At 35.8% G+C, this 20,812-nt stretch overlaps 5 protein-coding genes across 22 annotated transcripts; 2 read left to right on the forward strand and 3 right to left on the reverse strand.

The window, feature by feature from the left end:
* Window positions 1–76: 76 nt before the first annotated feature.
* Window positions 77–4,592, reverse strand: LOC111480131 (AT-rich interactive domain-containing protein 2-like). 12 transcript variants are annotated; one of them, XM_023125109.1, is made up of 4 exons: window positions 2,939–4,591; window positions 1,861–2,217; window positions 1,494–1,573; window positions 1,060–1,149 (listed from the first exon to the last, which is right to left on the reverse strand). In XM_023125109.1, the coding sequence occupies exons 1-3, from the start codon at window positions 3,803–3,805 to the stop codon at window positions 1,535–1,537; spliced, it is 1,263 nt and encodes a 420-aa protein (XP_022980877.1). In that variant the 5' UTR covers window positions 3,806–4,591; the 3' UTR covers window positions 1,060–1,149; window positions 1,494–1,534. The 12 variants fall into 12 exon arrangements, with proteins under 12 accessions (XP_022980868.1, XP_022980878.1, XP_022980877.1 ...); XM_023125108.1 differs by having other exon boundaries at window positions 1,494–1,576; XM_023125105.1 differs by lacking the exon at window positions 1,060–1,149 and adding an exon at window positions 1,694–1,790 and having other exon boundaries at window positions 1,493–1,576; window positions 2,939–4,592.
* A 901-nt stretch (window positions 4,593–5,493) lies between these two features.
* On the reverse strand, window positions 5,494–9,409 carry LOC111479610 (probable E3 ubiquitin-protein ligase RHB1A). Of its 3 annotated transcripts, XM_023124361.1 has the most exons (6): window positions 9,394–9,409; window positions 9,068–9,254; window positions 7,085–7,179; window positions 6,614–6,989; window positions 6,399–6,508; window positions 5,494–5,843 (listed from the first exon to the last, which is right to left on the reverse strand). In XM_023124361.1, the coding sequence occupies exons 3-6, from the start codon at window positions 7,145–7,147 to the stop codon at window positions 5,820–5,822; spliced, it is 573 nt and encodes a 190-aa protein (XP_022980129.1). In that variant the 5' UTR covers window positions 7,148–7,179; window positions 9,068–9,254; window positions 9,394–9,409; the 3' UTR covers window positions 5,494–5,819. The 3 variants fall into 3 exon arrangements, with proteins under 3 accessions (XP_022980129.1, XP_022980130.1, XP_022980128.1); XM_023124362.1 differs by lacking the exon at window positions 9,394–9,409 and having other exon boundaries at window positions 7,085–7,162; window positions 9,068–9,345; XM_023124360.1 differs by lacking the exon at window positions 9,394–9,409 and having other exon boundaries at window positions 9,068–9,344.
* A 2,028-nt stretch (window positions 9,410–11,437) lies between these two features.
* Window positions 11,438–14,698, forward strand: LOC111479865 (calmodulin-binding receptor-like cytoplasmic kinase 2). The gene is made up of 6 exons (XM_023124719.1): window positions 11,438–11,786; window positions 12,414–12,646; window positions 12,761–12,929; window positions 13,013–13,102; window positions 13,407–13,702; window positions 14,132–14,698. Exons 1-6 carry the CDS (start codon window positions 11,486–11,488, stop codon window positions 14,393–14,395), a joined length of 1,353 nt encoding a protein of 450 aa, XP_022980487.1. The 5' UTR covers window positions 11,438–11,485; the 3' UTR covers window positions 14,396–14,698.
* Window positions 14,699–15,660: 962 nt separating this feature from the next.
* LOC111480093 (DNA replication complex GINS protein SLD5) lies at window positions 15,661–19,453 on the forward strand. Of its 5 annotated transcripts, none has more exons than XM_023125048.1 (9): window positions 15,661–15,793; window positions 15,883–15,929; window positions 16,585–16,620; window positions 16,733–16,958; window positions 17,363–17,485; window positions 17,743–17,825; window positions 17,908–18,017; window positions 18,873–18,972; window positions 19,078–19,453. In XM_023125048.1, exons 4-9 carry the CDS (start codon window positions 16,782–16,784, stop codon window positions 19,172–19,174), a joined length of 690 nt encoding a protein of 229 aa, XP_022980816.1. In that variant the 5' UTR covers window positions 15,661–15,793; window positions 15,883–15,929; window positions 16,585–16,620; window positions 16,733–16,781; the 3' UTR covers window positions 19,175–19,453. The 5 variants fall into 5 exon arrangements, with proteins under 5 accessions (XP_022980816.1, XP_022980817.1, XP_022980818.1 ...); XM_023125049.1 differs by lacking the exon at window positions 15,883–15,929 and adding an exon at window positions 16,427–16,472; XM_023125050.1 differs by lacking the exon at window positions 16,585–16,620.
* A 175-nt stretch (window positions 19,454–19,628) lies between these two features.
* On the reverse strand, window positions 19,629–20,757 carry LOC111479288 (E3 ubiquitin-protein ligase RHA1B-like). Its single transcript, XM_023123845.1, has one exon. The coding sequence runs from the start codon at window positions 20,465–20,467 to the stop codon at window positions 19,976–19,978; it is 492 nt and encodes a 163-aa protein (XP_022979613.1). The 5' UTR covers window positions 20,468–20,757; the 3' UTR covers window positions 19,629–19,975.
* Window positions 20,758–20,812: the final 55 nt, after the last annotated feature.

Genomic DNA, 20,812 nt, shown 5'->3' on the forward strand with positions numbered 1-20,812 from the left:
AGATAATTGTTGAAATAGCGATGAGTTCTCTGCCCCTAGGGGATGGAGTAACAGAAGTGCGAAGCGGATAATTGTTGAGACAGCGATGAGTTCTCTGCCCCTATGGGGATGGAGCAACCATAGGGGCAGAGAACAAAAGTTTTGAGAAATGAGCCATTTATCATCACGATAAGTGTCAAGTGGAAGTGTAGTGATGTATGCAGCTGAGGCATCCTAACAGACCGGTAGACTTGAACTTTGTTCCTACTTGTCAGGCTTCTCAACTCAACTTTTTGAAAATTAGGATCTTCGATTTTATCTTTATTATTTTAAAATACAATATATTCCAAACATTTCTTACTTTGAAAGTTGTTTTAGTTGGTTTTTTATTTTTTTCGAGCAAATCTTTAGTTTTAGTGTGAGATTGTTTTACCAGTTAGCCAATCAAAGAGCTGGTTGAAGTAAAGCTGGAAACTTGTCTATTGTTACCATTAAGAGAGGGGAGAGTAAACTCGAACCAAAATTCATCATCAATTGAAATTTTTGTGAATTACAACAAAATTTAAGCACGATTCATGATGTTTAAGATTTTTTAGTTTTTTTATGATTAAAAAAAAAAGAACATTACTAATTCTTTTAAGAAATCTCATCAAACAAGCTATTTAATTCAAACTAAAAGAATTATATGAATCAAAGGGAATGCATCAACTTAAACCATGGGGCAAAATTTCCATTTTAGGATTTCTCGTTCAATTTTGATAGGAACTGTAATTTTACATATTAGTTTTTTCATGCTAATATCACATTCATTAGCAAGAAAAGTCCAAAACTACTAGTTTTTTCCAACCTCCACAAGCATTTGGGTTCCAAAGCTCTAAAAGGAAAGCATTTGGGTTCCAAAGCTCTAAAAGGAAAGCATTTGGGTAATCTAAATACACACAAAATCTAATGAAATTGATGAGTGACTTAACAAAACCCACCTAGGTTTCTTAGTAACAAGCTTATCAAACAATGTTTCCTTTCTTGAAACTGTATCAAAAGACATCCAAACCTCACCCCAGCAAGCAAAAACATACCCCTTCCAGTTGAAGGTAGGAGGTGTGCATCCTATGGTTTGAGTGTATTGGGAAAAAACTTCTACATTGTCAAGAATTGGATGTTCTTCAGGCACTACAAGGGGCGAATGAAAAGGATTTGAGGCTAACAAGGTAAAAGAAGAAAGAAAGAAAGGGAATCTAGAAGATCATGAGAGGGAGAGAGAGAGACTCCTTGCCAAAAAAAAAATGAACATGTTCATTTATGTTGCAACTAGGAATATGAAGGGGTTGTATGAAAGCACAAAACACTTCAGAAGGCCCAAAACTAACTACATGAATCTCTTCCAGCTATTATTTCCCAAATATACAGATTATGCACTGATCAACCCGTAACTGAACAAATATGTATATGAAACCAAGGAAAAGAAAAGAGAAAAATATCCTGATTTTCCCATCTCTACACAGTTATGGACTTACCAATGAGGTTTTTTTCCGACTACTTAGATTCCAGTTCATCATCACTGCAAATGTTTTCTGGAGTGAATCTGTTCTGAAATCTTCTGCGATGCAATATGAAGACATTAAAGTAGTAGCATACTATGTCTTCTCTGCTTTTGTAAGGGAAAAACTTGGAAATATGATTCCTGAAAGACTGCTTAAAAGATTCAGAACTACACCTCACCGCACTTTTAAACTTATGCTCCTCTTTCCCGGTCCAACAAAGTCGTACTTCCTCCCCCATTCTATCGAATTTCCAGTTATAGAATGCATAGCCTATTTCCATCTTAACTTTCAATCTTTTCTCTAAAATATGATATTGAGTGCATTTAGGGGAACCGCGTACCTGACATTTACACGAATCTTCCCGCCCCTTCCCAACGAGATTGTCTTTATGGCGATATGCTTGGCTATCATTATCTGAAGGCCAAACCAGTGTCCCCAACCACTTAGAGTCGCTTCCAGATGTTATACCACTCCATTCTGGTACTTCAACTTGAAACTTTGGCCCTAAACGTATTTGCTTTGAGGCAGATGTCCCCATGTAAACTGGCATCCAGGAATCAGTTGTTACAAGAATTTCTTGGTCTAGTCGGTTGCCCGTCCCCAGTACAAGATTTTGAGCACTACTCATCCCGTAAGGAAATACTTTCCCGGATTTTGTCCTCTTTCTTAGCTTGTAACAGGAGCCTCCATGTATGTCCTGATATTATAATAAGAGGAACGCTTAAATAACATTACCATGCATTAACTACACGCTAAAGAGATCGGTAACTGTAGCCAAGTTTTCTATTTTTAAGCATTCTTTGAAGAACATAAGCATCGTAACCTATATTGTCATACTGAAAACATGCAGAATGCTAAACTGCAGCAAAAAGATTCAAATACTAACAGTGTATTTCATAAGCTTGTATTCCTGGTCACACAGAACATTAATTGCGAACTAACACAATAAGCATAGAATGTGATGGTGCTGCATCAAGTAGACAAGATTATCCATAAAACCGAAACCCGAACAAAGAACCACGGTAAGCCTATATAGTAACTTTTACATCAACCAATGCAGAAAACAGGTGAGGCACTAAATAATGTGCCAAACAATTATTTCAAAAACATGAAAGGAAGAAGCCATGCAATCATCCTCAAAAAACTACACAATAGGTTGTTTCGTGGCTATTTTTCACAAGTATAAAACGAACCAAGTGCTTGTAGAGCTGCAATAGACACAGACCACAAGCACTAGCGCACTGAACTGTATACTCACACTTTAAAGTATCAAGCAAGGGAGAGCACAGCACTATACATGCGGCATGTTGATATCTCTTTTACAAAATGGTTTCAGACTGAATGTTATGATTATAAGTAGGATGGAATAATATTCATGTGAATAATTTTTGCAAGATCAAGTTTTCATAGAAATATACCTGCACAGCATAAGAATTAATATGTCCTTCCAGGAACATTGCCTCTCGAATCAGAAGAACTTGCTTCCAGATCTCTTCATTTGCGCTTGACTTCCACTCCGAACGTTCAGGTAATAACCCAATAACAGGGTTACATGGATTCTTTGCAATTTCTGCGATCCAATTCACCATTCCTAACATGGACTCACACTTTTTCTCATGGCTAAAATTATGTTCCTCGACTGACACTCCTTGTTTGTTATCAGAATCATAACCATCACACTTTCTGCAGTCGTAAGGGAACTCCACATTGCTTTCTACTCCGTCCACTAATGCATTTTCATATTTCTGAATGTTTAGACTATGGGATTTCTCAATGTCATCAAAATTCTCGTCCACATTGGATGCTAATTCCAGGCTAAAGTCTTCATCTTCATACAAGTCACTTGTGTCATGAATGTCCGGCTTGCTCTTATTTGATTGGCAAAAGGTTTCCCCACAACCAGCAGTATGATTGTCCCTATCAGTCTTTGGAACCACAATCCTATCATCACATACCGAAAAATTTGAGTCCTGCAAATCATTGTTCTTCTTCAAAGACTGAATATACAGCGGCAAGCAATTGAGTCCGAAGCCTGTACTGTCTCCATTACTGCTGCAACTATTTGTGGAGTCTCTATCCTCAACAACCCTTTCAAGAAATCTCTCTAAAACATTCAAATACTCAACGTACAGCACTTTCACCGTGGAGGAGATGATAGAACCTAAACCAGATTCTTCTGCTACCAGATCCCACAGATCCTTCCTCGATACAACATTATAACCACCCTTATCTCGCACAGCCACAAATAGCTTAAACAAATCAAAATTTTGCTCGTCTGAAGTCATTTTAGTTCAGAGTCTTGAGACCAAAACTGCCTTAGTACACAAGGGTCCCTTTTTAAGCATTCAAACCAGTCGAATTCATTCTCGACCGAATTTCAGGACGCATTTTAAACTAAACATCAACAATAAATCTTATCGCACTATCTGAGTCAATAGGCGTTACTCTGAAAACACCCTAGTTCGTCGACAACTTGCTATAAGCTTTCCCAAAGATCCTCGCAAACCCTATTGCAGCCCCATTAACCATCATGAACCATCACAACATTGATTGTTGATGGTTCGAGTTCTAAAAACAAATATAAATTTTCCTTCGAACGATAAAAGAGGGAAAAAAAAATCGTAATGCAGCAAAAAGACTACGAGACAGAAGATTTGTGGACTAGGAATAAAAGTATATATCCATAGCTAAATTTTCGGATAATCAAAACTTTTTGGCGGGAAGAGATTAACAATGAGATCAAGAACATCGAATTCTGGAACCAGAATAAAATAATCTCCCGCGCTTCGTCTCTTTGATTACTAAATACTAATACACGACTAGAATCGCTCTAGATCGATTGATTTCGTACGTCAAGATCGTTAGAGGATACCATAGGATTTCAGCCTTGTAAATCGTATTTGCACGATGAGCTCCAAAAATCGGCGGCGTTTGTCAGAACCTCCGGTTATCTTCTTCGAAGTTCAAATCAAACAAGGAACAAGGAAGAAAGAGATGAGATTCGAATCAAACAAGGGACGGCATCTTTGTATTAAAAGAAATGGATCTTTTTCCTCAAGGTTTATAAGCATAATTTAATCCCTAATTTTTAGTTCAACTACCCTAGTATTTAACTTTCGCTAAATTTTAAAAAATAAATTTTGCAAATAATTTCAAAAGTAACCTTATACTTTTTAAATATTATAATTTTATTTTGATATATTAATAAATTTTTAAAAACTACCATTAAAATTATGACACGACCTAGAAAAGTGCAGCCAGAGATGGTTTGGAAAAGTTTATGAAATGTCAAGGACAATATTGTAATTTTAAAAAAGTCGAGGACAATATTGTAATTTTAAAAAATAATGAATTTTATGAACATTTTAACCGTTGTGTAAGTTGACTTAGATGGGTCAGGTGACATCAAGTGACATATTCGAAATTGTAATAATTCAAGCTCATTACTAGCAAATATTGTTCGCTTTATCCGATTTCATATTGTCGTTAGCCTCACGATTTTAAAACATGTCTACTAAGAGAGGTTTCCACACATTTATAAAAAAATGTTTCGATTCCCTCTCCAACCAATGTGAAATTTCACAATCCAACCCCTTAGGAGTGATTCCCTCTCCAACCAATGTGAAATTTCACAATCCAACCCCTTAGGAGTGATTCCCTCTCCAACCAATGTGAAATTTCACAATCCAACCCCTTAGGAGTCCAGCGTTCTTCCTGACACACTGCCCGATGTTTGAATCCGATACCATTTATTGAAAGAATTGACTTGGGGAGGGAACGAAACATTCCTTATAAGGTGTGAAAACCTCTCCCTATTTAACGTATATTAATACTGTGAGGTAGACAACGATACGTATCTATATTAGTTAAAATTTCAAACTAATAATTCAATTTCTACTCTAAATTTTCATAAATGAAGTATCAAGACTAAAATTCTTATTGTTAGATTTGAATATAGAAGTGTATGACAAAGTTGGAGAGATCATAAAGCTAGAGATAAATGAGAAAGACATGTATGAATCTTACAAGAGTTCCATCAGAATTGATGATCAAATATTGAAAAAAAGAATGAATATGCATGAACATCCAACAACATGAGGAACCAGACCATTATTTCTTCCTCGGCCGATGTATCGAATCGACTGCCTACGACAATTTATATCTCGAATTTGCAGCTATGAAGCAATCAACTTATCTATACAGCCATGGTTTTGAAAATGGACCTGTAATTGAACGCAGTGATGAACTGAGCTCAAGCTTGAATTTTAAGGACTAGTGAAGTTTCTCATTTCTGCAGACTCAAGGTAGCTCAAATATCGTCTCCTGCATAAAAAATCGACCAAAAAGTTCGATCAGCTTTGGAAGAACGAATCGGAAACAGTCAGGTTAAAGTTAGAACTTGGAAAATTGTCATCTATGGCAACGTAAATGATGGACAGTGCTTGTAACGTCCCAAACACACGGCTAACAAATATTGTCTTCTTTGGACTTTCCCTTCTCGACTTTCCCTTCTCGACTTTCCCTTCTAGACTTCCCCTCAAGGTTTTAAAACCGTAAGGCTGACAACGATATGTAACGAGCCAAAACAGACAATATTTGTTAGCAGTGGGTTTGGGCTGTTACAAATTGTAACAGAACCAGTCACGAGCCGGTGTGCCAGTGAGGATGTTGGGCCAGAAAAGGAGGTAGATTGTGAGATCCCACCTCAGCTGGAATGGGGAATGAAGCATTTTTATAAGGGTGTGAAAACCTTGAGGGGAAACCCGAGAGAGAAAGCCCAAAGAGAACAATATCTGCTAGCGGTGGGCTTGGATTGTTATAGCTAGCAAGATCGAGATTCGAATTCTGTCAGCATACTCGTAACTCGTTAGAACAAACCTTGTCGCAGATAGGACAGGCATTGCTTCTTTCGGTCCACTCGAGAAGGCAAGCGAGGTGAAAGTGATGCTTGCATTTTGTGATAATTTCTGGATGTTCAGAACCATACTCTACACAGAAGACACAATGTTAAACATGAATTGGTGATTTGATAAGTGAAAAGAAGAATGATATGCAGAAGAGTATCAGTTTCTATAGATGCCAATGCAACTCACCTTCAAGACAAATGGGACAGACATCCTCTTCTTCGGTGACCGGAGTAGGAGTATTGCCTTTCGACTTGGAATGATCGAGTTTCCGTGGAGGGCCTCCGAGCAAAGGGCTGTCTTGGAACTTACAATCCAGTTCCCCAACAATTTTCAATGCTGATGAAGTTTTAAAACTGCATCCACATTTTGTTTCTTTAAAAGAGTTGAGATCTTTCGGTTGTGGACATTTCAAAGCTGCATCATACGGGAGCGGTGTTGGAGGGGCTCGGTAAGTGTTCGGTATCGACAAATCCAGGTTCAAATCATGTCCTGCACCGAGGAGCATGGACGCTGAGCCACCATGAATTTCGGATGACTCACGCTCCTCCATAGACAGCGGGCACTGCAGAAAGGAGCGAATTTTGGATCTTAGTATTGGCCTAAAGAGAACAGGTGCAATAATGGTTCGTGATCGTGTGGAAAGGAAAACGAACTAACATAGTAGTATGCTGGAGTTCCATCCGAGTGAGATTTTCGGGTCGAACAGCAGCAGCCTCCCATTCTTTAATGACTTCTCTGATCCAACCCAGCAGCTGTTAGAACATGGTTTCCTGTTATATGGCCTAATGTTGTGCACAGACTTCGAGAACAGACGGTAGGGACAAAGAACTAATACAGATTGACAGTAGAAGAACAGACGGTAAACACACAAAGATAGAAGAAGAACTGAGTCACTGTGAGATCCCACGTCGGTTGGAGAGGGGAACGAGGCATTCCTTATAAGGGTATGAAAACTTCTCCCTAGTTGACACGGTTTAAAACTTAGAGAGGAAGCCCAAAAGGGAAATCCCAAAAAAGATAATATCTGCCAGCGGTGGTCTTGAGCTGTTACAAATGGTATCAGGGCTAGACACTGGGCGGTGTGCTAATGAGGACACTGGGTTTCAAGGGGGTGGATTGTGAGATCCCTCATCGGTTGGAGAGGGGAATGAAGCATTCCTTATAAGGGTGTGAAAACTTTTCTCCAATTGACGTATTTTAAAACCTTGAAGGGAAGTTCGAAAGAGGACAATATCGGCATGAAAATTCTTCTCCAAGAAAGGAGACAGGGATAGAACTTGAAGATCAACAAGCAAAATTCTATTTCATCAATGCGGAAGGAGACAACGATTATGGCTTCCAAAATGTCTGGTTAATGAACAAAGCTAATTCTCACGACTCGAGATTCTAAAAACAACCCCAATATATTCGTAACTGCATATTGGTATGGGCAAATAGTTTTGGATGTAGAAAGGAGGAACTTTAGTCATACTTCCCACAATCACCATATATCTCACCATAACCATAACGAAATCTTCTTTCTTATTTTACTATGTCAACTAGATGTATTTCTCTATTCATAGAGTACATTGTACAGAGTTTTGTTATTCTGCATTGCTAATGATTTAATAACTATTTTTGTAGCTCCATAATATTTCAGTTTATGCTCCTACCTATTATCTGGATATACCAAGAAAGATGTACGGTTTAATGAGGCTACTACGAAATATTTACTCATGGGTGGGACAAGTTCTTCTATTCTGGTTCATGGTTTCTCTTGGCTATATGGTTCATCCAAGGGAGAGATCGAGCTTCAAGAAATAGTAGGCGATATGGTGAGATATAGACCCGAATGAATACCTCAAATGAACTAGACTTCACAATCAAAGAGCCAAATTGCACATAACTACTAAAAATCTTAGCAGCACGAGTAACGAACCCGATTAGGTACCGTCCTCTCTTATAGTGGGATTTAAACTTCATACAGTTGAGCCAAATCCAAACCATACTACAAATAACCACTGAATGCTTCATAATGAACACATAGACAAGATGCAAAAGTACTTCCAATCAACTTGAATGATATCATAAATATTGTGTCCATTAGACTTTGATTCGGTAAAATAAATGAATGAAAACAACAAGGCGTTGAGAAGTCACTTTCCCACTGACTAACAAAGAAAAGAAACACAGAGAAACATCTCATGTTTCGCTCAAATGAACAGAAAGGACGTTTCAAAGGCAGCCATTAGAAGTGCACATAGCAAAATTTAAAAACCAGTGAACCCTTTACATTTTTGCTTCCACCGCCATAGCTAGAGCTCCAGAAAAGTTCTTAAATCCCCTCTAAATCTCTTTCTAAACCCCAGCTGCTTACAACCCCCAAGGAAACAAAAACCATTTGGTCATCAACAACCCAACATGTTCTTCTTAGTTCAACTCGACTAAGATCATAGGTTTGAATAATAATAATAATAATAACTTCCATCAAGAACGATGAAGAAATCCACTATCCAACAGAAATTTAAAACGCTAATCAGCAAAACAAGCCAAACTCAGATCACAGAATCATCAGCAACAGCATTAACAAAAACCGAAAAGCTCAAAATGAATCGGAAAAACGAATTGATCAAGAACAAATGCGATGAAATCGAAACGAACCGATTAAGAGAATCGTCTGAGGAAGAAATTGGCGCCTGTACTGAGCAGTGCAATCTTGGGCTGCAACTTCAATCCACGCGAGTCGCTTTCAAGAGCTGATTGAGGACGCCGATTTGCCATACAGCTCGCTCGATTACTAATTATTGTGCTGAATTTAATCAAAAGTTTTTGAATACCGCTTGTGTCTCTAAAATCGATACGAACAGACGCGACAATCGATATTACGTTGAGAAAAAATCATAACGAAATGGACAAAAAGAAAAAGAAAAAGAAAAAGAAAAAGAAAAAGAAAAAGAAAAATGAACAGCTTTTCTCCTTGGACCTACCACAACAGAAAGCAGTGTTCATGAAGTGAATGAAATGCAATAGTGTTTTTGTTATATGTTAGATAATATTTTATATTCTGATGTGACATATATTTTATCTAATTAATTTACTTAAATTATATAATAAAAAAAATTAAATTATAATTAATGCTTGCTTTTTTATTTTATTTTTAATTAATTAAACTTTATGAAATAAAACCACCCATTTATGTCAAGAATCACCGACTAAATGGAACGTATCTATTTAATATATATTATAAATTCTGGATTTCAATCATTTTCGATTGGTCCTTTTCAATTAAATTATTAATTTGTATTAATTATGTAAACAAAATTCAACAACCTGTTATCGCACATGATATTGTCTTTCTTTTTTAGGATATCATTATTTATTTATTTATTTTTAATTGATTAACAGATAATAAAATTCAACATTAATATAATTCATATTTTTGGAGAATAATAAAACCGTATTTTATTTAATTTTAGGTGAAATTTTCTACATTCAAATAATTTCTTTATTATACATTTAATTTAGCCGACTTTAAAATTTATTAAAATAGCCCAACTTCTTTGACACGGTATCGTGTTCAACTATATTCACATTCATCATATGGGTGCGGTGCGCTTCAACGCCTGATTCAAGTGGCCCTGAATCGGACACATTGGTCGCCTATTGCACGACTCACTAATTCTACTTAGGGTTTTCGATTCATGTTTTAATGTTTGAGTTAGTGGTTCGTGCAACTAAAAATACTGTATTTGCCTAAAACAATACATAGATAGCTCGTAAAATTTTCATTAGAAACACTTTTTTAGTTTAACTCAAACATATATAAGGATTCATAGAAAAAAGAACCTTCGACGACATTTAAAGTCTGAAGTTGCAGCAACTATTGACAAGATACCCACTAACAACAACATTCTAATCCTATACAAAATATTTAAGGTTAAGGTTAATGTTTCAAACCTCTAATCTTTTGGTGGATAACATACGTCTCTAAGTTGATCTATGCTTCGAACGATAATAATAAGTTTTTTTTGGTAATTAATAATATTATTATTTTATTCATTTTAGTTCAAATTATAATAAATAAAAAAATCTAAAAAATGACGCATTTAATGTCCAGCCCGCCATCATCCGCAAATTGCCTTGCAGTTGCGTAGAGGGCCAAGTCCTCTCATTTTCAACGTTCAAAATTATTTATTTACTTAAATTTAAACCATAGGATATCTCGATATTTGTTCGAGTATAACCATTTTTTTATGATAATTGATGTTTTATTTATTAAATTATGCTCGAATGAATATATGATATCTTAATCAATGAAGATTTTAAGTCTATAAATTGTTCATTTTTCAAGCGAGGAACGATGATAAATTATAAACTCTAAATTTAAAATTTAATGTTTTAAATTTTCACGTCATACCCGAGTTATGAATTCAAAATCATTAATTAGATGTGATTGGCAATGTCCAACCTAACCCCACCATCTCCCTCTTTGATTAACTTATAATCTAAGTGTCACCTTCCTTCTCTCGCCATAATTGAAATAATAATTTCAGCCTAGAAAGTTTCGTTATTATTTAACAAAATTTATATCATTTAAAAATTTTGAGTATTTATTCCATAATTTTTAATATATATCGTTTTTTTTATGGTAAGAATTTGAAAGTTTTTAGTTCAATAATTATAAATATGTTTAAATGATAAAAAAAATTTAATACGTTAAAATTTGAAATTAAAAAATAATTAATTTATTTGTTAAATAAATGGAAAAGTTTATATATATAATATGTTATTAAATAGTGTTTTTTTGGATGGATGGAATTAAAAAAAAAAAAAAGAAAAAAAAAAGGAGAGAACTTTTTAAAGAAAATGTATTTTCAAACACATTCACGCGGGCGCGCGTGGGTATCTTTAACGGCGTACATTAGAAGGGCATTGACGGACCAATCAGCATAAATCTTGAATTTGACGCTAGCGCACGTTAGCGTCGTCGACCTCTTTTCTATTCTATTTTTTAACTTAATAACATTAATAGGTACCGCCATTTCTGAGGGTCTTATTGGTTTTACTCTGTCAGCGCCAATGACGAGCTCAAGTCCGTGGCACGGCGGTGAGCGGCGTTATTCTAGCTCCAGCGGTGAGCGGCGGAATTCTAGTTCTGTCAGTGAGAGGCGGAACCCCAGCTCCCGTTGTAGTCGATCGCCTTACCTTTCTTACTTGCCCAGTCCCGATGTGTCCGCTGGTATGGAATCCCGTTCCCGACTTAATCCGGTGAAATCCGCTGCACGGTCCGTCGCCGGAGCTTTCATTACTTGCTTTACACCGCCGGAGAAGGAAACTTCGCCGGGTTTTGGTATTGGTAGCGAATTTCGTCATTCTTTAGGTAATACTTGATTTTAAGCTTGGGGAATGAGAACGACTTGGATCACCTGTGTTAGCTTTTGGTTTATCTTTTAAGAAACTGGTAGTGAAGATGAATGAATAGGTCTCGTTGCGGTGTCTTTTCAGAGCTATTAACCTACTGTTTAATGTTATCTCTTTTCTGTTGGTTTTTGGATCGTGGATGTTCGTCTGAAATTTTGGTGAAGATTTTAGTCTAATTGCTTGTTTTCTACACTATCTCAACTTGGAAATTCCCTGTTCTTGGTAATTGCAAAAACATATTCTCCAAGACTCGCTTATCTGTTTCTTCTAATCGAAGATTGTCTGAGATAGAGGCTTTCTTAACCTTGTGATACATTGAGATTTGAAACTCTTTGTCTTTTGCGCATTAAATTATATCATTTATTTGTTAGATGACTAGAGGAAGATAGGAACAAGTGGATTTTCCGAATCATTTAGAAAGTTCCTGAAATTGAGTCAGTTAAGAAACTGCAATTACCAATTTCAGTCTTCGTGGGCTGTCTGGATTCAAATTGTTCTCTCTTTCAAAGGGAAAATAAGCAGTAAACCACTTATTCCGATTGTGATCTTAGGATGAATTTGTGTGTTTTATATCTCTGTAATTCAGATGCTTCCAGTCATAATAGCAAAAGAAATCAAGGATCTAGGCGAGAAACCCACTTCAGTTCAAATCTAGCTGCCCATGATCGAGAGCCTGGATCTTTAAGGATCAGCATAGAAGAAATCCGCAAGGCTACAAAGAACTTCTCTGCATCTTCAAAAATTGGTCAAGGGGGTTTTGGGGCTGTCTATAAGGGGAAACTTGATGGAGTTCTTGTGGCAATAAAACGTGCCAAGAAGGTTCAATTTGATTCTTAAGCAGTTTATGGCTTATTGCTTTCAATCACCATCTCTGTTCATTGTTGTTAACGTGGATTCTTTTCTTTTTTTCTTTCATAACCTCTTTCTCTGCAGAGTGTATATGATAATAATTTGGGCGTGGAGTTCAAAAGCGAGATCCAAACACTTGCACAAGTAGAACATTTAAATCTGGTTAAGTTCTATGGTTATCTGGAACATGAAGATGAAAGAATCGTCATTGTTGAGTATGTGCCGAATGGGACACTCAGAGAGCACTTAGAATGTGAGTTACTTTGTTTCAGCTTTATCCTCTCTTTAAACTACACAGTTTAGTACTCTTATCTGAATCACCAAACTTGATGGCAGGCATCCATGGCACTACTCTTGACCTTGCTACAAGGCTCGCCATTGCAACCGATGTGGCTCATGCAATAACGTATCTTCATATGTATACAGGTATGGATTTGATTTGGTGCTCAACTCATCTTAACTATATAGAACCTAGTGCGCGTCTGGAATGACTTTTGGGAGGCTGAAAAGTGTTTCTATGGGCCAAAGGCACTTTTAAAACAAAACATGTACAGTGCTTTAAGGAAAAATGCTCAATTAATGATTCTTCCAAACTTGTTTATTGAAGAACACATTCTAAACTCAAATCTTAATGTATCTTCGTTGAAATGTAGAGTCGTTATAGCTGTTGATCTTATAAGATCATACATCTTCTGGTTCTTGTTGGTCTGACTATACTTGCTTTGTGTAGATCGTCCCATCATTCATAGAGACATAAAGTCTTCCAACATTCTCTTGACCGAGAATTATAGAGCCAAAGTTGCGGACTTTGGTTTTGCAAGACTTGCAGCAGACGGCGATGCGACCCATGTGTCCACTCAAGTCAAAGGAACTGCTGGCTACTTGGACCCAGAATATCTCAAAACTTACCAACTGACTGAAAAGAGTGATATCTATTCATTTGGTGTTTTGTTGGTTGAATTAGTCACAGGCAGGCGCCCCATAGAACCCAAACGAGAACTTGACCAGCGGATCACTCCAAAATGGGTGAGACTTTCTCTCTCTTCATTTCACTACTAATTTAGGATCATATATCATAACCGTAGAGAATACGTTAAGAATTGTTGAAAGGGAGTTCCACATTGGTTAATTAAGGAAATGATCCTGAGTTTATAAGTAAGAAATATTATCTCTATTGATACGAGATCTTTCGGAGAAAACAAAAAGAGCTGTGAGAGCTTATGCTCAAAGTGGACAATATTATACTATTATATAGGTTGGTGGTTCTTAACAGAATATAGTATACAATAAGTACATAAAGGTGAATGACACTATCTCTATTGGTACGTAGTTTTTAGTAGAATCTAAAAAATAGATCATGTGAATACAAATTCAATCTAGATAATATCGTACCATTGTGAGAAACTCATTATCATTTGTTCTTTCACACACTGCTCTGAGTTGACATAAATGTAGGCCATGAAGAAGTTTTGTGAAGGAGAGGCCAGCACAATTTTGGACCCAAATCTAGAGCAAACAGCTGCAAATCATTCAGCAGTGGAAAAGATTCTGGAGTTGGCCTTACAATGCTTGGCTCCCCGGAGGCATAGTCGGCCGAGCATGAGGAGATGTGCAGAGATACTTTGGAGCATACGCAAGGACCACAGAGATCTCACAGCTCCTGATCTCCGTTCATTCTCTACAAACTCACAAAGGAGTGCCTCGGTAAGAGAAAAATGAAACTCAAATCTTGGTTCATAATCATGATAAATTTGGAATTCTTGATCCTATGAAGAACAAAGCTCTCTTAGAATCTCTATTCCACGAAGCAAGCAGATTCCCAGAACGTATGTTTCTCTTCTTATGTTCATTGGTGAGATTATATTCGTTTGATTTAGGCTGCTAATAATACTCTCTTTTGCTTGTAAATTTGTGTATTTAGCTATCTCAAGGATGATTGATTGGTTTCTGTTCTGACTTTGTTCATCATTTGTGACTGAATAGTTAATAAATTGATTAGGAAATGGAGAAACTTCTGCCCAATCTCGTTCTCATTCTCCCTTCATACTAGGAAGTACCGTGGCTACTGGCACAAAGTTAGCCGATACTTTTTTACTAGATACAATCATTACTTCTCCAAAAGAAGAATTTCACGATCCGTAGGTCTTCTACCCTACACAACATTGCTCTGTTAGACTTTCACCCATTTAGGCTGGAGACACGAGCAACTCCTACCTGCCTAGTGAAATTATAAGTGAGACAAAAAAATATATTCTTTTTAAAATTATATATATTTAATTTAAAGACTTTGATGAAGGTCGGAGCCGCACTTAAAATTAAACAAAATTTAATTGAGAATTTGTAGTCAATTTAATTTTTTTTTACTCTTTAAAATTTTAATTTCAATAAGTTATTGTTTAAAATTTCATAAAAAATAACAAATTAGTAATTACAAAAGAGTATTTGTAATTATTTATTATTGTAATTTTAATTTTTTTAAACAAAATTTAATTGAGAATTGGTAGCCAATTAAATTTTTTTTTTACTCTTTAAAATTTTAATTTCAATAACTTATTGTTTAAAATTTCATAAAAAAATAACAAATTAGTAATTACAAAAGAGTATTTATAATTATTTATTATTGTAATTTTAATTTTTTTTGAACAAATTAACTTGTAATCATTTAATTTTTAATGATTTAATTATTATCGTAAAAAATTTCATCAAAATTAAATGTAAATTTATATTATTAAATTATGTCGAATTTGTAGCTTATAATCATAATAGGTTCGTAATTAGTTTATAGTTTATTGATCTATTTATATTATAATTTTTATTAAATCTTAACACCACCAATATTCATGGTAGTAAATAAATGTTATAAATTTAAATTAAAACATTAAATTATAATATATTAAAATTTAGAACAAATACTAAAATTCAGATACAGCAACTCACTGAATTGATTTTTCCCTCTTTCTTTTCTTTTCTTTTCTTTTTAGTAAATAAAAATTGAAAACCCGCCGGAGCGCATCGTCATTCTTCATTTGGCGCCATTTCGCTGCCTCTGGCTCTTCCAGTTCTCCCAAAAGACGAGACGCACCCATTCTCTCCATTTCGCTATCTGCTTCGTTCTTCGTGAGTATTCGTTGAATTTCATATGGACTATTTTTTTTTCAGAACTGGTTTTGCTGAATTCACTGTTCTTTTTCTTCTGTTGTTGGGAGGGGTTTATGTTTGAGCTAGGAAGCTTGCGATTGGGGGAGACGGGAAGGTGAGGGTGTCATCTTAGTTTTCCCTCAAATCTCTTGTAGTCGCGGGGGATGCTTTCCTGATGAATTTGAGTTTCTTGATTGAACTGTAATTTTCTCTGGTAATAGTTGGATTACTAACCTAGAAATCAGTCTGTTGTTTTCCCCTCCCACTCGTGACTTGTCTTTCGCATACCTGATTTTTTACTAAAATTATAGGTTTTTAAAGAATCCTCAAACCAAGAGTTTAGAATGAAATTCGTCTCTGTATTTGGAATTGAGGTTCTATCATAATGTTATTATGGATATATTAGTAATTAGTTAGGGAAGTTGTTAGGATATTTGGTTATAAATAGAGGAGTAAGGAAGGAAGAAATTAGACATTATTTTGGTTACTGAATTAGGGTTTGAAGTACCTCGAATTACTTGTTTATCTTGTAAATTTCTTTACCTTTCATATTCCAATGCATTGTGATTATGTTTTGGTTCCTATCATTCTGATCTCAGTTTAACTCTACAGCTATCCAAGCCTGTAATTTGTGCTTATTTGAACATTGTTATTTGAGGTGAGGTCAGAGAGCGTTAGTATTGGGTTAGGAGGGCCCTTATTCCCTATCTTGTTGTCATTCCCATTGAGAAGCCATTGACCTTGCCACTTTTCACTTGTCTTCAATGTAGCTGCCATTTCATAGTCGCAGACACACCAAAAAGGGGGTAATAAGACGTAGAAAATTCCGAATTGTTGATTTACATTTGCCATTCTAAGTCACAACGAAACACCAATTGGCAGCAGTTCTGATTGGACTTCTCATCTCAATTTGTTTAGGCATTGATAAGAAAACAGTCTGGGAGAGTCATCAGAATAATTGAACAATATGGCATCAAGTTTGGGAGGGGCGTCGGTGTCGCAAACTGATGATTTTGAGACGTTCACTCCAACGACAGATGTTGAGCCTCTAAAGAGGGCCTGGCGTAATGAAAAAGCTGCTCCTGAGATTCTACCCTTTGAGGCATCTTTGGTTGGGAGAATCAAAGAGCAGATTCAATTAATGGTATTCCAGAATTCTGCCTTAATGCCTGTTTAGTTCCCAAGGAATTTTAGGGAAAGAAAATCAGTTGCAATATCACAACTGATGCAATCCCGATGTTGTTATTTATGGAATAATTGAATATCACCTCTGGAATTTTAGTAATTCAAGATTTCATTTACATAAAATCCAGTTTCTGAAATTGCAATTTTAGTCCATATATTTGATACTCAAAATTTATTTTATAAATTTATAAAAAGAATTGGTAATTGTCCACACACACAAAATTATCATACAGATTTTCTTGGTAGCAAACTAAAAATACATATTGATACATTGTTCTTAAATTATAATAATTCTTCAATTGTGTGGTCCATTTACCTTATTCATAGATTACTGACATTGATACCATTCTCATCCGTTTTCAGGAAGATACTATAGAGGAATATTCAAGAAGTGGCATCGATCCCCTAATTGTATCACTCTATCAGATGGATTTAGATAGGACACAGTTCTTGTTGAGATCATATATTAGGATTCGCTTACAGAAGGTACAACCTAACTATACTTTAGTTTTGTTTGGAGACAGTAGTTATGCTTTTGTTTCTCGTTTTTCCTTTTCTCCATTTTATATTTCATGTAAGTTCATAATGATTTCATTGCGTTTGAAATCATATTTTTGTACATTCCACACAAGCATAGAGAACAGATCATGACCCAACTTGAAAATCGATTTAATTCTCCAACTTAAGTTCCATGTATGCTACTATTTCACTTCCATAATTCTAAAACAATCTTTCTCCCCCAGATTGAGAAGTACATGCTCTATATCTTGAAGTCGGATGAACTTTTCAGACGGCTTTCTGAGGAAGAGATAACATTTACTGATAGGTGAATGCTATATCATATTGTTCATTTTCTAATGGTCTAGTTTTTTTTTTTTTTTTCTTCTGACATTCATGTTGTGGCGCAGGTGTAGTCATGATATGAAAAAACATTTTGATGAGAGTGTTCTATCAAAATTGCCAAATAATTATCAGGACATTTTGAGGCAATCTATAATAAGTGAAGAGGATGACATGGGTACTCAAACACCTTCAAAATAAATTCTTTGATTGTTTACATAAAGCACTGAATCACATGCTCTCTCACCTTTTCTTTTTTGTGTGTTTTTTTAATGTTCACATTCATGTTATGTATTCCTCAATTTGAATCTGCAGATGGTAATGTATGTGGACACGGTGCAATTCCTTTAGTAAGATCAATCATTGGGTCTTGGTTCGTTAAAGAGCATTGATGAACTTCTTTGATTAAATAGTTCATAATGGAATTGCAATAATTAAGAAGTTAAGGTTCCGAAAGATTTAGCTTCCTTTCAGTATTCCTATCATTGGTGCTTTTCAAAGAATTGCATAGGTACTTGGAATTAGAACTTATTAGATACTTCCACGTGATGTTCTCTGACAATGTATTGGCACGAGAGTAACTTAAAGTCAATATGTAGAATAGTTCAGATCAATTCTCATGTAGGATTTTTATTTCCAATCTGCCGCCATATTTTTTTTCCTCTCCCATGCTTCTTAGTTGGATGTCTCGTCAGATGGTGTGAATTTGTCCTGCTTTATAAGCCGTCAGATTTTCTTTTTTTTTGGGGTTTAAATACTCTTTGGTCACTATATTTTTTGCCTTGGTTCATTTTGTTTCTTGAACTTTTATCATTGGTTCGTTTTGATTGCTATATTTTTCAAAATGTCCATTTTGGTCCCCGTACTTTTAAAAACCTACCATTTTGGTCCATTCATTTTTCTTATATTGATTCGGCTTATTTCTGCATCGTATTCCTTTGGAAGTTATCAGCATGTGTGAAATTTTATTGATGTAAATTTCATTAATTACATGTTATTTGAATGTTCATGATTTTGGTTTTGTCTGATTCAGTTCCAGAACCTCCACTGGACACGTTTGTGGTCTGCAAAAGTAAGGAATATCTTGAACATATACAGCTTGAGGATGAGGAAGAGAGGGCATCTAGTAGAGTGTAACTTTTCTTTTTCCTCCTTTTTATCATTTTACTCCTTTTGTCGTTTCCATTTTTTTTGGCTATTATAAATGACTATTTTCTAAAGGATATCAAATTCTACAGAGAGGAACCTTTTGAGATGGAGGCCAATGTATTACACATTATTCGCTACAAGCCTATAAAATCACTTGTAGAGAGCGGGAGAATTGATTTGCTGTAGACTATCTTCACAGCAGCTTCGAACATCGGTACCCTTCACCATCTTTATTATCTTGCTCAATCTGTGTGTGATAAAAGGCATTTTTCAACTTAGTTTTGGTAGTTTCATGGCCTTAATGTTGGTCACTGTTCCATAAAGCAAATAATGTTAAGAGCAGTTGAAAGGTTTGAAAACCATTCCTGGTTGGTTTTTCAAGGTAACCAATTGTCCATAATGAACTTTGTAGCATCAGTGCAACCAACTACTAAAATAGTTAGCATCTACCTTGAACTTCACTTTTGACATATTTTTATTTGTATACAGATGGTACTGATTATATATATATATATACACTTTATATTCTTATGAAGTTATCTATTAAATTAACTTGAATTATAAATTGATTTGATTACTTTTTGAAATTTTTCAGTATACGTGGGGACGGGGATGAGAAATTTGAACTTGGCTCCTCGTCTTGGTAGGATATATATATTTTATACTAAAAGATCATTTTGAAACAAATATATATCTGTTGTGCTAGAGGCATATCAAAGACCATGGCTCCTCGTCTTGGTAGGATATATATATATATAGTTCTTTATTCTATTGTATTCATTTTTAATATTTCTTAAGTTTTTTAAAAAATTAAAGTGGAGGGATTTTAATCAAAATCTGCCAGTTGTAATATCATAAGCGGACAAAAAACACACCTTTCTTTGGGATTTTCTGGGGGAATGAAATCTAATTTATCACCCACCAGCAATCTTTTGGTTCAGAATTAAGAACCAATATTTCTAATTAAGGGACAAAAGGAAAAAAAAATTAAACTTGGCTATAGTCGCCGGAAAACTCAGAACAACCGGCAAAATCCACAAGCGGCGGAATCGACTCCTCCGGCACGATCAGAGTTCTACAGAGTGGACAGCTTTTCTGGTCTCGAATCATCCATCCGTCCAAACACTCCTTATGAAAAATGTGTTTGCAATTCTTCAAAAACCTAACCTCCTCGTCGCCCTGAAACTCACAGAGACAAACGGCGCAACATTCCGGTGGAAATCCGGCTCCGGTGGCGTCGAAAATGTCGGAGAATTTTACCACGGGGAAGAATTCCTCGATTGGGATCGGCAATACGGAATGATCGTCGATGGTCGGGGTTGGATTTTGAGGCCAAACGACGCTGGATTCGAGAAAATCGGGAAGCCCTAGGATTCGGAAGAGCGAAATAATGAGGCTTCGAATATAGCCGAGAAAGATGAGGAGATGGAGAAAGGCGTTGGAGAAAAATACGTCGGCATAGCCTACGGGATACCCCATGGCGGTCGGAGAGAGAGAAGATTCCGGTTCCCCGGTTCTGTTTGTGGAACAGCAAAGAGAAAGGGGATTACACGGCGGTTCATCAATGAGACGAAAATTGTGTATTTATAGAGAGAGATGTGGAGACTTAAATTTGGAATGGATACTGTAGAGAATAGTAATGGTGACCGGCAAAGATGAAGGCTGCCGGGGGACGGCGGCGACACCGTTGAGCGGCGGCAACGGCGGAAGGAGGGAAATTTTAATTATTTTCACATTTATTTTTATTTTTTTTCATTCTTCTCGGGACACAAAAGTCAATAGTAAGAGCTCTTATTTAAAGATTTATTTTTTGTTTTAAGTCTA

This window comes from Cucurbita maxima, unplaced genomic scaffold, assembly GCF_002738345.1.
Source record: "Cucurbita maxima cultivar Rimu unplaced genomic scaffold, Cmax_1.0 Cma_Scf00005, whole genome shotgun sequence".
NCBI classification, from domain to species: domain Eukaryota; kingdom Viridiplantae; phylum Streptophyta; class Magnoliopsida; order Cucurbitales; family Cucurbitaceae; genus Cucurbita; species Cucurbita maxima.

Excerpts from the sequence above, each read along its gene's own strand:
- LOC111480131 (XM_023125100.1), bottom strand. The coding sequence starts at position 3,805 with ATGACTTCAGACGAGCAAAATTTTGATTTGTTTAAGCTATTTGTGGCT. Across the intron at positions 2,218-2,938 it reads TTAATTCTTATGCTGTGCAG|GACATACATGGAGGCTCCTG; the intron begins GTATATTTCTAT and ends TTATAATATCAG.
- LOC111479610 (XM_023124361.1), bottom strand. The coding sequence starts at position 7,147 with ATGGGAGGCTGCTGCTGTTCGACCCGAAAATCTCACTCGGATGGAACT. Across the intron at positions 6,990-7,084 it reads GAACTCCAGCATACTACTAT|TGCCCGCTGTCTATGGAGGA; the intron begins GTTAGTTCGTTT and ends TCCTTTCTGCAG. Across the intron at positions 6,509-6,613 it reads CTGTCCCATTTGTCTTGAAG|AGTATGGTTCTGAACATCCA; the intron begins GTGAGTTGCATT and ends TCTTCTGTGTAG.
- LOC111479865 (XM_023124719.1), top strand. The coding sequence starts at position 11,486 with ATGACGAGCTCAAGTCCGTGGCACGGCGGTGAGCGGCGTTATTCTAGC. Across the intron at positions 12,647-12,760 it reads CAATAAAACGTGCCAAGAAG|AGTGTATATGATAATAATTT; the intron begins GTTCAATTTGAT and ends CTTTCTCTGCAG. Across the intron at positions 13,703-14,131 it reads AGCGGATCACTCCAAAATGG|GCCATGAAGAAGTTTTGTGA; the intron begins GTGAGACTTTCT and ends ACATAAATGTAG.
- LOC111480093 (XM_023125048.1), top strand. The coding sequence starts at position 16,782 with ATGGCATCAAGTTTGGGAGGGGCGTCGGTGTCGCAAACTGATGATTTT. Across the intron at positions 18,018-18,872 it reads AAGTGAAGAGGATGACATGG|TTCCAGAACCTCCACTGGAC; the intron begins GTACTCAAACAC and ends TGTCTGATTCAG. Across the intron at positions 18,973-19,077 it reads GAGAGGGCATCTAGTAGAGT|AGAGGAACCTTTTGAGATGG; the intron begins GTAACTTTTCTT and ends CAAATTCTACAG.
- LOC111479288 (XM_023123845.1), bottom strand. The coding sequence starts at position 20,467 with ATGGGGTATCCCGTAGGCTATGCCGACGTATTTTTCTCCAACGCCTTT.